A 14,490-nucleotide genomic window follows, 5' to 3' on the forward strand; every position below is an offset into this window, starting at 1 on the left:
GCTATGAAACTCAGGTGATCGTTAAGGCCCATGGGCCTTTTGTAAGTCTTAACTACCCAATTTTGTTTAAAATTCCTAATTTTAGCACTGAAATTTCTGAATGTTATCTCTAAAATTAGCTCTAATTTTTTGTCAACAAGTGCTGGACTGCCTGTTGATAAATATTCATCTACAAAATGTGGCGTTCAGCTTGTACTCTGACGGGAAGTCATTTTGCTCTCTCAGTAATGCTCTCATGGAGGATGTCTTCGTTCAGGTGGAGGAATTTGTTAGATATACTACCATTCACACGACTGTATGAAATACATGATAGTAAGTAAGGAGACTGAAAAGTCCGGATTACATGATAGTAAATAAGGAGACTGAAAAGTTCGGGTATTTATTGACAACACCAGAAGTCCACTCCGGGTCATTACTTTCCAATTACAACCACCCCCACCTCTGTAGTGGCTGAAAATGAAAGTATGGAAATATAAATACAATTAATGTACAGGTAAGGCTAAGTTAATGTCGGTCCATTAACAGCGTGTCACTTCTCTTGATTCGTGTAAATGTTTGGGCGAGGTTTCTCATAGATTTCAGTGAAACAGGATTTACCTTTGTTCCCGCTGACCAATCACAATGAAAAAATGGCATAGCGTGGTCATCTAAACTCATTTTTATTGAAACAATATAGTGAATCAGCGAGAGAAATCTGCATGATCAACCAAGCAGTGTGACAAGCTGTTGTTGGAACGATAGAAGATAATATGATAATACGTTAACTATTGTATTGAGCCAGATGACAACCTGTGTACATATATACATGTAGTTGTCCAATAATGACCACGTTAACAGTGGGACCACCTGACTCGGGTGGGCGTTTTGGCTCACGTGGTCCGTCCCACCTGACTCGGGTGGGCGTTTTGGCTCACGTGGTTCGTCCCACCTGACTCGGGTGGGCGTTTTGGCTCATGGGGTTCTTGTTCTTGGAAGGCGTATAATACATTCCAATCCCTCATCAATAAATTGATCAAAAGTATAAGAAGTGCTGAATGGTCTCTGAATATTATTATTGTTTTAAAGCGTTATAATCCCTACACTTCTGTTATCTTAATCACTGATATGGGAGGTCGTCACTTAGATTCCAGTCCGAAATTACTCTCCCTCACCCAATTTGCATTTTTCGTTGATGCCCCAGCAAAAGAGGGACACCCTTTTCAACTCTAAGACTCTTCATTTTACACAGAATGAGAAACTTACTTGACGGAACCATCTTTGGTGGTGTAGTGGGAAGAGGGGCGTCAGTTTCAGGAGGCGTGGTTGGTATAGGGGCGTCGGTTTCAGGGGGCGTGGTGGGAACAGGGGCGTTTGTTGCGGGTGGACTGGTATCAGGAAAGGTATACGGTGTGAACACGGTGGTGGATCCAGGAATTCCAATATTCGGTCCCCCCGCGTGGGTAGTCTGAGATATTGCTACCCGGAATTATACGTAATAGTTTCAGAAAACTGTCAGCTTTTGTGAATTTCGAACAGTAGAAAAAATTTGATAGCATTCATGCCGAATAGAACATGTTTATTTATGCATAAATTTTGTCATCAGATTTACATTTTCATAATCAAATCGGGACCATTTTTCCAGAAAACTTACCGTATTGACAGATAAAAGAATAGTGATACAATATATTGCTGCAGTCATAGTCATGCCATCTGAAGCCGTCATCTACTCTCATCAGAGCACAGTCCTCAAATGATCCACTAGACAGGAAAAACCCGGACTGAGATGGTCCTTGTCCGGATTTCCAGTTACTGTACGTCATCTTAGGATCACCTGTGAAAATACAATTCGTACTTCCAGAAAGATGGATCCGCACCATACACGCTGCATGGTCATAAATCTACAACTTGTAGCGACAAGGTTATTGTACTATGTACCAAAAATTCTGAAATTCTTGATATTTATAAATAAGATTTCCCCAATATATTCCGCGAAACTTTGAACCAACCTGTGACCTTTCCACAGAATATTCATATTTGAAATTCTAGCTAGTTTTGAGTTGTTATTAATATCATCATCTCGGGAAGGAATACATTTCATAAAAAAAATCCTATGAATTACTGCATGACACCTATTGTTCAATCACAGAAAGTTACAATGTACTTTCAGAAATCAATAAAGATCAGTTCAACTCGAATCTGTAATTCATGAAAATGCCTTATATATATATATATATATATATATATATATATATATATGTGTGTGTGTGTGTGTGTGTGTGTGTGTGTGTGTGTGTGTGTGTGTGTGTGTGTGTTTGTCTGTTGCTGTCTTCCTGTTCTAATTTGTATGTTACTATGGTAACATGGTAACTTTGGACCCCTATCCCTGATGTTCATATAATTTTGGACACTGTTTGTTGCTATGCATATGGTAACTGAATTTCTGTTGTGATCCTTTATATTGTTGCTATGGTAATTGGGCCTCTATTCCTGCATGTTGATTTGATAACTGTGGAATATATATATATATATATATATATATATATATATATATATATAAAGCACGGAAATTACAATGAACTCTTAAATGAACATACCTGCCCTAAGTGAGGAAATATTTGATATAAAGCACAGAAAATTTCACTTTATTTGGATACCCACTTCCGCCCCCTACCCAGGGTTGATCTCTCGACCTGCGGAACCAACTCTCCTAGCAGCATGTAACCAGCACGCTAGACCGCTCGACCATCTAGGCAAGTTACTAGGCACCGGTAACTTGCCTAGGCCCTGTGAGAAATCATACCAATTAGGCCATTCATTACATATTTAATTTGACTACGAATTCGTCCTTTTACCTAAACAAGATATAGAGCTCACGGCGGGTGTGAGCGGTCAACAGGGGGTTCTTACTCCTCCTAGACTGCTGATCCCACCTCTGATGTGTCAAGGAGTCCGCGCTTGTCCTATTCTTTGTTTTTTATTTTTATAGGATTTATGAGAATGATCAATGTTTGTCATTTTTTCATGTGTTTGTTCTTTGTTGACGGCAGTTATAGCAAGACACTGGAGAGATCTCACAGATATCCGTGAAGCAGTGTCGGGCATGCGCATCTTTCAGGATGTTGGTCAGAATGTCGCACGATGTTGCTAGAGATGGTGTGCTAAGGACATAGGTTACTTATTAGCTACATAATTCTTAAAATTGGTGTTACATATAATAAGCCTTTTTCCAGTCTGGTGATATTGTACCTTGCTCTAGACAGTGAGACTTGGAGAAAATTGTAGGTAGAGTTGTAGAGACTGATCTTGTATCTGGATAGTAATTAATTTACGCAGTATATGGCGATTCCTAAGGTTGGTATGGATATGCGTGATAGCGTTATGCACACTTCTTACGGTAGATGGGTCCCCCAAAACAGGTGATGAGCACTTGATAAATTAGAATGTTGGTCTTCATGGCCTGACCTGAGTATAGTTGTCCAATCATTTGATTTAAGTAGTACTACACCAAAATAAAGTTCCTTTAGATGAACTACCGGTATCAGACGAGATTGTGTTGGTAACTCGCTTCTCAAGATTTGTATTTTGTGAATCATATATTGTTTTTCTGAATAAACATACATACAAGAAGTTGATATCGCCGTTAGTCCCAAGATAATTTTGTCTCATTTACCCTCTTGAAGCATCGGGTTTCTGTTGATTAATTATCGTGATATGTCTATTGATTTATAATTGGTTCAATTGACTGTCGGTCATTTTGGATGTAATAAGATCTTATTACTATGTGTGCGATATACATGTTGAAACAAATATTTTCCCACGTCAATCTGATTAAACCAGATCTTCGATCTGCTCCTCTATTTGCCATGTCGCGTAGAAGATCGATCTTCTGAGTGACATGGATATTAGAGGAGCGGATCGAAGATCTGGTTTTAATCCGATTGTTTCCACGTCACCCTTGGATTAAATTTATGATTTAAGATTAATATGGAATGTACTATGGAAAAAAGGGTATGCAATCTATCTTTCCTTCCCATTTGAAGGAGTGACGATCTTTGGGATCTTTGGGATGCATCTGAATTTCTTTTTATCAAGGGTTGATTTGTACCAAGTTTGGTGAGCAGAGTAATACATTTATCAGTGGTGGATTTAAGGGGGGGGGGTGTACAGCCCCCCCCCCCCCTAAAATTTTCAACTTTAAGGTAAATCGTGGTGTCTTGTTTAAAAAAAATGTACTAAACAATAAAAGAAGCGATAATTTCTTCCACTTCCGGAGAAATAAATGACAAAATATTTTGATTTCTTGAATTACTTTATTGGGAGAACTTAATTTTTTTTCTGACTAAATAGGAGACATATTTCAAGCCCTATAAAATCTGTAAAATCCAGGAGATTCCGGGGACTTCGCCACTTAGGCCTCCACCAGGGCTTCGCCTTGGACCCACTGGGGACCTCAAGGCGGCCACCAGACCCCCTGCCTCATAAAGTGGCGCCCCCGTAACCGCAATACCTGGATCCGCCCCTGTTTATATACATGTGTGTTTTTTTTACTCTCACCTGCCACCCATTTCCAGTGTGACTCTGATTCCCTGTCTGTGGCCCCAATCCAGAATCCGTCCTCTTCTGACTTTTGACCTGATAGGATGCTGTGCAGAAAATGCTGCATACTAGCGTCTCGGATCTGAACTAGGTCACCGCCCTCGATGTGACACGAATGTCGAGCATCGTCCCAATCGTAGTTCCCATAGTGCACCTTGAGACAGAGATCCCCGTATGTATACACGTTAGATTTACCCAGATGTGGTGAGCAGTGGTCGATGACAGGGGCACTGTAAACTAATAAAAACGTACACATATATCACCGAGTATCTAATCAATTAGTGGACAATATAATTTTTGTAAAATTGACGAGATTCAGGGCCGTAAATTACATGGAGGCGGAGGAGGCAGCTGCCTCCTCCAACTTTTGAGCCAAAAAAAAAAATAAATTTAAAGTTCATTAGAATTTATGTTGTTTCCAATAACTAAGAACATGATACCTCCCTTAAAAAGCATTCCAAATCTTTCTTTTAGAATGAGTTAGTCAAGTAACATATTAGAAGGCCCTAGAATCAAGGATTTTGCACGAAACGTGTTCAGTGTGCACAAAATGTGCTCAGCGTCTGTATTTCCTGCCTCCTCCAAATTGAAGGTTAATTTACGGCCCTGAGATTTCTGAATAGGTACATCATGGAATGCCTTGAGGACTAAATAGAATTACGGCACTTATAACACGCAAAACTGATATAAACAATGCAACAAATTTGAGGCATCAAAATAATTTTAGCAACAATAATATCCCATGATAAAATCATAGCATGTCAGCACTTAATGATAATCTTTTAACTGCTATCTAAACTGTCAGAATATCTCAGCATGGTTACTGTTTTGTTTGAGTATCTCAGCATGGTTAATCAGGTTAGTCAGAGTAACTCAACATGGTTAATCAGTTTAGTCAGCGTATCTCAACATGGTTAATCAGTTTAGTAATATCTCAGCATGGTTAGTCAGTTTAGTCATATCTCAGCATGGTTAATCAGTTTACTCAGAGTATCTCCGCATGGTTAATCAGGTTAGTCAGAGTATCTCAACATGGTTAATCAGTTTAGTCAGAGTATCTCAGCATAGTTAATCAGGTTAGTCAGAGTAACTCAACATGGTTAATCAGTTTAGTCAGAGTAACTCAACATGGTTAATCAGTTTAGTAAGAGTATCTCAGCATGGTTGGTCAGTTTAGTCATATCTCAGCATGGTTAGTCAGTTTAGTCATATCTCAGTATGATTAATCAGTTTAGTCAGAGTGTCTCAGCATGATTAATCAGTTTAGTCAGAGTGTCTCAGTATGATTAATCAGTTTAGTCAGAGTGTCTCAGTATGATTAATCAGTTTAGTCAGAGTGTCTCAGCATGATTAATCAGTTTAACCATAGTATCTCAGTATGATCAATCAATTTAGCCAGAGTATCTCAGCATGGCTAATTACTTCAATCAGAGTATCTCAGCATGGTTAATCAATTTACTCTCCATCACAAAATCAGGGTGCTTAACATTTTCAAGATCAGTGTTCAGCATTTAAGCAGATCCTCAGTTATTAATCAGACCTTCTGTAATTAAGCACGCTATATCGGTATGTACAGCCAAAATACAACCACCATTTAATTACCCGATACCCCCGCAGTATCATATTGCCCCAGCGTTTAATCAAACTACCCACGGATTTGATAATTAGGGATGTAATATTGTACGTGAAAATGAAGCAGCTTGTTACTCGTTCATCATTCCAATCGAACACACACATCATTTAATCAGAAGATATCTCAGTAATCAATAAGAGTGCCTCTGCATTCAGTCAGAGAATATCTCAGTAATCAATAAGAGTACCTCTGCATTCAGTCAGAAGATATCTCAGTAATCAATAAGAGTGCCTCTGCATTCAGTCAGAAGATATCTCAGTAATCAATAAGAGTGCCTCTCCATTCAGTCAGAAGATATCTCAGTAATCAATAAGAGTACCTCTGCATTCAGTCAGAAGATATCTCAGTAATCAATAAGAGTGCCTCTCCATTCAGTCAGAAGATATCTCAGTAATCAATAAGAGTGCCCCTCCATTCAGTCAGAAGATATCTCAGTAATCAATAAGAGTGCCTCTCCATTCAGTCAGAAGATATCTCAGTAATCAATAAGAGTGTCTCTGCATTCAGTCAGAGGATATCTCAGTAATCAATAAGAGTACCTCTGCATTCAGTCAGAGAATATCTCAGTAATCAATAAGAGTGCCTCTCCATTCAGTCAGAAGATATCTCAGTAATCAATAAGAGTGCCTCTCCATTCAGTCAGAAGATATCTCAGTAATCAATAAGAGTACCTCTGCATTCAGTCAGAAGATATCTCAGTAATCAATAAGAGTGCCTCTCCATTCAGTCAGAAGATATCTCAGTAATCAATAAGAGTGCCTCTGCATTCAGTCAGAGGATATCTCAGTAATCAATAAGAGTGCCTCTGCATTCAGTCAGAGAATATCTCAGTAATCAATAAGAGTGCCTCTGCATTCAGTCAGAGAATATCTCAGTAATCAATAAGAGTGCCTCTGCATTCAGTCAGAGAATATCTCAGTAATCAATAAGAGTGCCTCTCCATTCAGTCAGAAGATATCTCAGTAATCAATAAGAGTGCCTCTGCATTCAGTCAGAAGATATCTCAGTAATCAATAAGAGTACCTCTGCATTCAGTCAGAAGATATCTCAGTAATCAATAAGAGTGCCTCTGCATTCAGTCAGATGATATCTCAGTAATCAATAAGAGTACCTCTGCATTCAGTCAGAAGATATCTCAGTAATCAATAAGAGTGCCTCTCCATTCAGTCAAAAGATATCTCAGTAATCAATAAGAGTGCCTCTGCATTCAGTCAGAGGATATCTCAGTAATCAATAAGAGTGCCTCTGCATTCAGTCAGAGAATATCTCAGTAATCAATAAGAGTGCCTCTCCATTCAGTCAGAAGATATCTCAGTAATCAATAAGAGTGCCTCTGCATTCAGTCAGAGGATATCTCAGTAATCAATAAGAGTACCTCTGCATTCAGTCAGAGAATATCTCAGTAATCAATAAGAGTGCCTCTCCATTCAGTCAGAAGATATCTCAGTAATCAATAAGAGTGCCTCTGCATTCAGTCAGAGGATACCTCAGTAATCAATAAGAGTGCCTCTCCATTCAGTCACCTGTCCTTAAACAGAGTATACCCCAGAACTTAATCAGGTTTGTCACAGTTTCGCATAATCAAAATGTCACTGCATCTAATCTGATTTTATCAGCCTGTAATCCGATTGTCTCGGCAGTTAATCTGATTACATCAGGTTATACATATTATGACATTATGAGATTGATCACTTTTCGCGATCTTCACTTTTTCATATAATCTTATTGCGTCCGCAGTTCACCAGTTTATCCCAACATTTAATCAGACTCTAACATTAATAATTAAGAGTGTCTCCTCGCTGAATCGTAGTATTCCAGCATTTAACCAGAGTATCATTGCATTTAATCAAATTACGTTCGAGGCCAATTTGCCCTTCAATCTGTCACGATTACAAAAATCTATCATAACATCAAATGATGTCTCGATTGTAATGTACGTGGTCGAAAGTAAAACCCCATAGCTACGGGGCGCCAAATTAACATAAACTCAAATAGTTAAAGATATCTTTAATCATTTGAAGATATTATCAATTCATTTGATGCGCGCAACCATTCAATAAAACATGTCTTGGAATGATTATTGATATCTTAATTCTGAATTATTGCTCGCATTAATTGTATTATTGATACAGCTGAAGCATTGATTATTCTGCTAAATTGATGAGTTGTTGCTCTCTTCAAATGAATTGATGATATCAACAATTGAATTCATGCGCGCTACAATCAGTTATAGAGAGCAATAATTCAATTAATGCGCGCATCAATTCAATCAATGCGCGAAATAATTGAATTATTGCTTTCTTGAAATGAATTGTAGCGCGCATCAACTGAATTGATGCGCGCAATAATTTAATTATTGCGAATGATATGATTAATTCAATTGATGCGTACAATAATTCTTTTAGAGAGAACATTTATATAATTAGAGATAACTTCAATTCAACACCTCCACAATTCAATTAATGATCTCTTTAATCAAATTATTGCTCTTGTTAATCGAATTGGTGCGCATATTAATTACTTAAATAAAAGCATTGGAAATAATAAGAATATATCTTCAACTGAATGAAAGATATCATCAAATCATATACACCGAGTTCCAATGCAGTTTTGCGAGCAATGATTCCACCACGTCGATGCGCGCGTCAATTGAATTGATGAGAACAATAATTGAGTTAATGCGCGAATAAAATAAATTATTGCTCTCATCAGTTGAATTAATGCGCGCATCAAATCAAGTAATGCTCTCATCAATTGAATTGATGCTCTCATCAACTGAATTGAAGAGAGCAATAATTGATGAAAGGTGAAGATAACGAAAAGTGATCAATCTCATAACTCCTATAAGCAATACAAAATAGATAGTTGGGCAAACACGGACCCCTGGATATACCAGAGGTGGGATCAGGTGCCTAGGAGGAGTAAGCATCCCCCGTCGACCGGTCACAACCGCTGTGAGCCCTATATCTTGATCAGGTAAACGGAGTTATCCGTAGTCAAAATCAATGTTACAAGAACGGCCTAACAATCGGTTTGAAACACGTCAAACAGCATTTGACCCATTGATAGGTTGTATTGGCAAACTGGATCGTTATAACGTCCATAGAATTTTTTTTTATATTAACATTTTACCAGAGACATATGTTATATATTTCTCTGATCCTACTTTGATTTCTGTGGGAATTTCAGCCGTTGGACACACTAGTGAGTATATTTATCAAGATTCAAATGCGCACTGCTCACAACTGCATCGCATTCATGAGAAAATGGCCATCAGTGCAAAAGCAAAAGATATCAAAAGCAAAACCACTGGAGTTGTGAATATTATGTCATAAAGGTTACAGTAATTTCTTTAATGGAAAATACCTCTTTCACATTAACAACGATATACATCGATAGAGAAAATAATAAAACTCATATCTTTTTAAAGAATTTTTAAAAGAAATGTTCTAATGATATTTCTTTACTTAATGATTTGTGACAGGATGTCAAGTTTTCGGAATTAAGACTAAATTTATTTATGTAATAGAAACGTATATACCTGAACATTCAATTAGATTGGTTGAATCTACCTGGGATTTGCAATACAGAATCAATACAATGTTTGCTTACCAAAATAAAACAGAAAGAAGACACAATAAATACATAGTTGGTCCATGTCTGACAAGACTGAATTTGAAGACGTACTTTAAGATTATGTAATATACTAGACTTTTATCAGCGGAGGTGTAACTCGCACGATAGATCATTATGCAGGTGTTCCATTCCAAATGAAGTTTTTGTATGTACTGCTTTACGTCTTTTACCCCCATTCTTTTAATATAAATATAAATACTAGTATATAATTTTATATTGAAAAGTGACTTTAGTTTAAGTTCAGAAATCCTTTAGAACGAATACGGATTTGAAAGATCATTTGGAAATTTTACATCTGGGCAGGGTTTCACAAAACTATCTTAAGATCTGTCGTAAGACCTTAAGGTCTGACTTATGACAATCATAAGATACGATCGACAATACCGTTTCACAAAATTTTTTAACTTCAGGACGTTGTTGATAGTCGTTACATTGTAAAATACCGTGTGTTTTTTTATCACCTTTAAACTGCAAGGGTGAATTTGATTATTACATGTATATGAAAGATTAAAGCACATGTGTATGCTGTATACACAAATGTTGAAATATAAGTAGGAAATTGAAATATTACGATTTTAGGCATTTGTAATTATTTAATGTATTTATCAATCAATCAATCAATAATGTATTTATAAAAAATAATACATTGTACTTCTTTTCTAGACCATGTGACCTTACACTTTATTTCTGTATTTCAAAAGTTACACTCGGTTTCTGATGCAAAAATGAATACATTAAATGATATTTTATAGAAACACTACCTCAAAAGTCTGATATATATATATATATATATATATATATATATATATATATATATATATATATTTCATTTTCTCCTTCATTTATCTCTTCCGAAAATAAAATATTTGCTTAATTGATTTGAAATATAAAGAAAAAAGACGATTAAATTGATGCGTTTGTTACAAGTTAGCAACGCCGCACTTGTTTTATTCCACAAAATAATACACTAAATACAAAAAGGCGTAGACGAGTAGGTGGGTGGGTATGAAAAACCAAAGACACAGTTAATATTTCAGCGAATTGATAACGAACGTTGCATTAATGAAAAAAAACACACACCCGCGTACGCGTGTTCAACTATTAAATCATGTACAGTGTATACTGGGCGCTAAAGCTTTCCTATGTGAAAAAGCAAATAACTTAATAAAATGAAATAGTACGAAAACTACCAAAAAAAAGATAAAAACGTGAAGAAATAGATTTACCTAACACTGTTTTTGTGTCTACAAACAATAAATGAATGGTATTCGAATGCGTTTACTTGTGACCACATGAAGTCCATGTGCATGCGTTCAGAAAAAAATCGGTGTCAAAAGATTTAAGATGTTTATGAAACGATGTCCAAATTTTTCAGCTGCTGAAATATCAGTTTTCAAAACAAAACTACAGTTCCAATGCTAGGAAGGAAACTTGGGGAGATGTCACTTCTAGAGTAAATGCTGTAAATTCAACAGACTATGTCCGGTCGGAGGAAGAAAAGACGAAAAAGTGGATATGCCTAAACAGCGAAAGTAGGAAAAAAGTTAGCTGTGGGATATTCTAAACGAATATTGAGTTCATCATAAAGATCACATGTCGCGGTATACGGAGCTTATCAATAATGTCCACATCCTCCATATAGTCTAATAGATTGTTTCTGTCCCTGAAACCACGTTCCCTCCGGATAAGCTACCTATCTCTAAGCACAACATAGTTCAGTATAGACTTAAGTCCAGTATCTGGATGTCTTAAGATTTATAGCAATCTTAAAATGATCTTAAGATATGACAGTTTTGTGAAACAGCTATGATGAATTCTATGACAAATTTTGGTCAAAAATGAAATATATTTACATTCTACTTTCACGGTGGCGAATCACGTGACTTTGGCACGACCTATTACCCGGAAAAATGACGACGAAAGTCAACACATGGGAAATTCACACGAATAAGTCACTTTTATCAATAACGAATTGTCACATAACTTATATCAACACTTGGGATTTTCTTAGGAACAAATCTACACTAAAATGGTAGTTCTAAGTGTGGTAGAAGTAGAGAACATTCACATAGTTTTTTTGTTTTCAGTCAACAAATTTCCGATCGCCAAATAACTATGTCACATTGAAAATGTAAATATTTACTTTTATGTATTCATTCACGGAATACTCCAAAGTATAGGGAAACAATAAGAATTCATGTGGTAATTGATTAAAACAACTACAGTCTCCATCATTTACTTAAAAAAAAAAACGAAACCAGAAATGTATTGAATTCATTATTCAAAGGGAAAGGCAACCCTAACCACATTGTTGCTTTTATGAAAAAGTATTACTTGCTTATATCGTAAATGACAGTCTTTAACAACAAAATCCTTGCTTAACGATTAAATCAATATTAACCTATCATATATTTTAAATTACCCGCCACTAAGAGAGCGATCATTGAAGTTTAATATATGACGTCACACAAGAGGTTCCGGTTTACTTCATCAGCAGCACTGTAAACATGACAAGTGACGAACAGTTAACTTTGGAGCCGTATAGATTTGAGCCCATTCTTTTGCAAGAAGAAACTAAGAAAAGAAATCTTCAGTCGAGTCGCAGACCATGCAAACAGTAAACGTTTCTTCATACAGATGTCTCGAACCTCAACTTGTCATTAAGCAAATGATGGATCCACAGTTTACACAGTCCTTTCTTTTCAGATGACTTGGATGAGTCAGGAATTTCGAGAGAAAAACCCACCCTAACAAGCAAACCTTTTTTCCACATATCCCCTTCGTATTAGTGTTATTAACTGCTTGACAGGAAAGGCATCAACCTATTCATTCGTAAAATCTGCATTGCTGACCTTAGAATCTCATCAAAACCGGTAGTGTTGAATACAAGAGAGTTCCACACCATGACAGCCTCTACACCACTCTGATTCCACGCACAAGTACCCTGAAGTTGAAATAAAAAATATGCTAGAGTTCCTCATCGTGGTCTTCGGTGATCAGGTCTTCCAACAGTCTGTTTGAATTTCCATGGGCACGAATTGTGCTCCTTTGTTAGCTGACCTGTTTCTATGTTCATATGAAGCAGAATTTTTTCAAAAACTTATACGTGAGAAGAAGAAATCTCTTGCTGTGGTCTTCAATTCGACATTTAGATATATTGACGACGTTTCGTCTATTAACAATGATAACTTTCATTCATATGTCGATTCGATATATCCATGTGAGCTCGAAATAAAAGACACCACAGAGTCGTCCACTTCTCCTTCATACTTAGATATTTTATTGAAAGTAGACATTAACGGCAAACTAACACCTCAATTGTACGACAAACGGGATGATTTCAGCTTCTCCATCGTCAACTTCCCATATTTATGTAGCAATATATAAATATTGCATTTAGTTGAGGGTAACATTGAAAATTTTCACCCCGAGAAAACCATTGTCAACCGAGGCTACGCCTCGGTTGACAATGGTTTCTCGAGGGGTGAAAATTTTCAATGTTACCCTCAACTACATGCAATATTTGTTTTATTATACTGAATGTTATATAAACAAAGCAGAAAAACGTACGTCTGCTGACATTTGATCAATCACGGTCATGCGATATTTCGTATATCTATGCGGGTATTCGTGTTTATTACAAACGCTCAAACGACATCGTCTAACAATCTATGGCGAACCGTACGCGCATGAATTTGACGCATGGGATAATTTTTCATAATATCACCCGTTGTCAAGTACTGTTACCCGTTGCTAGATATTATCACCCTGGAGCACGTGTTTTCTGTTCTCAGAGGGTAACAATATGTTTTTTCAAATGCTTCTCGACCAATCAGATTCGAGTATTTTACATGAAAGTATAATAATGTTCCATTATCACCTGCATATGGTGTTTATTTCTCTCAACTGATTCGATACGCAAGAGCTTGTTCTGCGTATAGTCAGTTTTTAAATCGAGGCACGTTACTGACAAACAAGTTGATGGTGCGGGGATTACGGCGGTCTCGGTTGGGGTGGCGTTTCGCAAGTTCTAGGCGTTCTTGGCGCACTGGTTTTGGCTGCGGATGGCTCCGTCTACCTGGTCAGGAGATAGGGCTCTCCGCGGGTGTGACCGGTCGACTGGGGATGCTTACTCCTCATAGGCACCTGATCCCACGTCTGGTGTGTCCAGGGGTCCGTGTTTGCCCAACTATCTATTTTGCATTGCTTAGAGGAGTTATGAGATTGATCACTGTTCGTTATCTTCACCTTTCATATGGTGTGAATTTCAATTTTATCCCCCCTTTCAAAGAAGAGGGACATATTGGTTTGCACCTGTCGGTCGGAAGATCTGTCTGTGAAAGGTGAAGATAACGAACAGTGATCAATCTCATAACTCCTACAAGCAATACAAAATAGATAGTTGGGCAAACACGGACCCCTGGACACACCAGAGGTGGGATCAGGTGCCTAGGAGGAGTAAGCATCCCCTGTCGACCGGTCACACCCGCCGTGAGCCCTATATCCTGTCGGTTGGTCGGTAGACCACATACTGTCCGCTCAATATCTTAAGAACCAATCACTTGATCGTGATGATATTTGATATGTGGGTTGGTTATGGTTTTTCAGGTCAAAAGCTCAAAGGTCAATCTACATTGTATTCTGGA

General features: G+C 37.3%; 1 protein-coding gene and 1 long non-coding RNA gene across 2 annotated transcripts in view; one reads left to right on the forward strand and one right to left on the reverse strand.

The window, feature by feature from the left end:
- Nucleotides 1-363: 363 nt before the first annotated feature.
- The window catches only part of LOC125661883 (macrophage mannose receptor 1-like), a 26,635-nt gene continuing 12,508 nt past the window's right edge, over nucleotides 364-14,490 (reverse strand). The window contains exons 5-7 of the mRNA XM_056152902.1: nucleotides 4,534-4,812; nucleotides 1,631-1,810; nucleotides 364-1,455 (exon numbers count right to left, since the gene is read on the reverse strand). Of these exons, the coding sequence (XP_056008877.1) occupies nucleotides 1,148-1,455; nucleotides 1,631-1,810; nucleotides 4,534-4,812 (767 nt within the window). The 3' untranslated portion in view covers nucleotides 364-1,147. The remainder of the gene's footprint in view (nucleotides 1,456-1,630; nucleotides 1,811-4,533; nucleotides 4,813-14,490) is intronic.
- On the forward strand, nucleotides 9,909-13,106 carry LOC130051250 (uncharacterized). Its single transcript, XR_008799683.1, has 2 exons — nucleotides 9,909-9,989; nucleotides 11,220-13,106. It is a non-coding gene; the product is annotated as an uncharacterized LOC130051250 (long non-coding RNA).

This window comes from Ostrea edulis, chromosome 1, assembly GCF_947568905.1.
Source record: "Ostrea edulis chromosome 1, xbOstEdul1.1, whole genome shotgun sequence".
Lineage (NCBI taxonomy): Eukaryota > Metazoa > Mollusca > Bivalvia > Ostreida > Ostreidae > Ostrea > Ostrea edulis.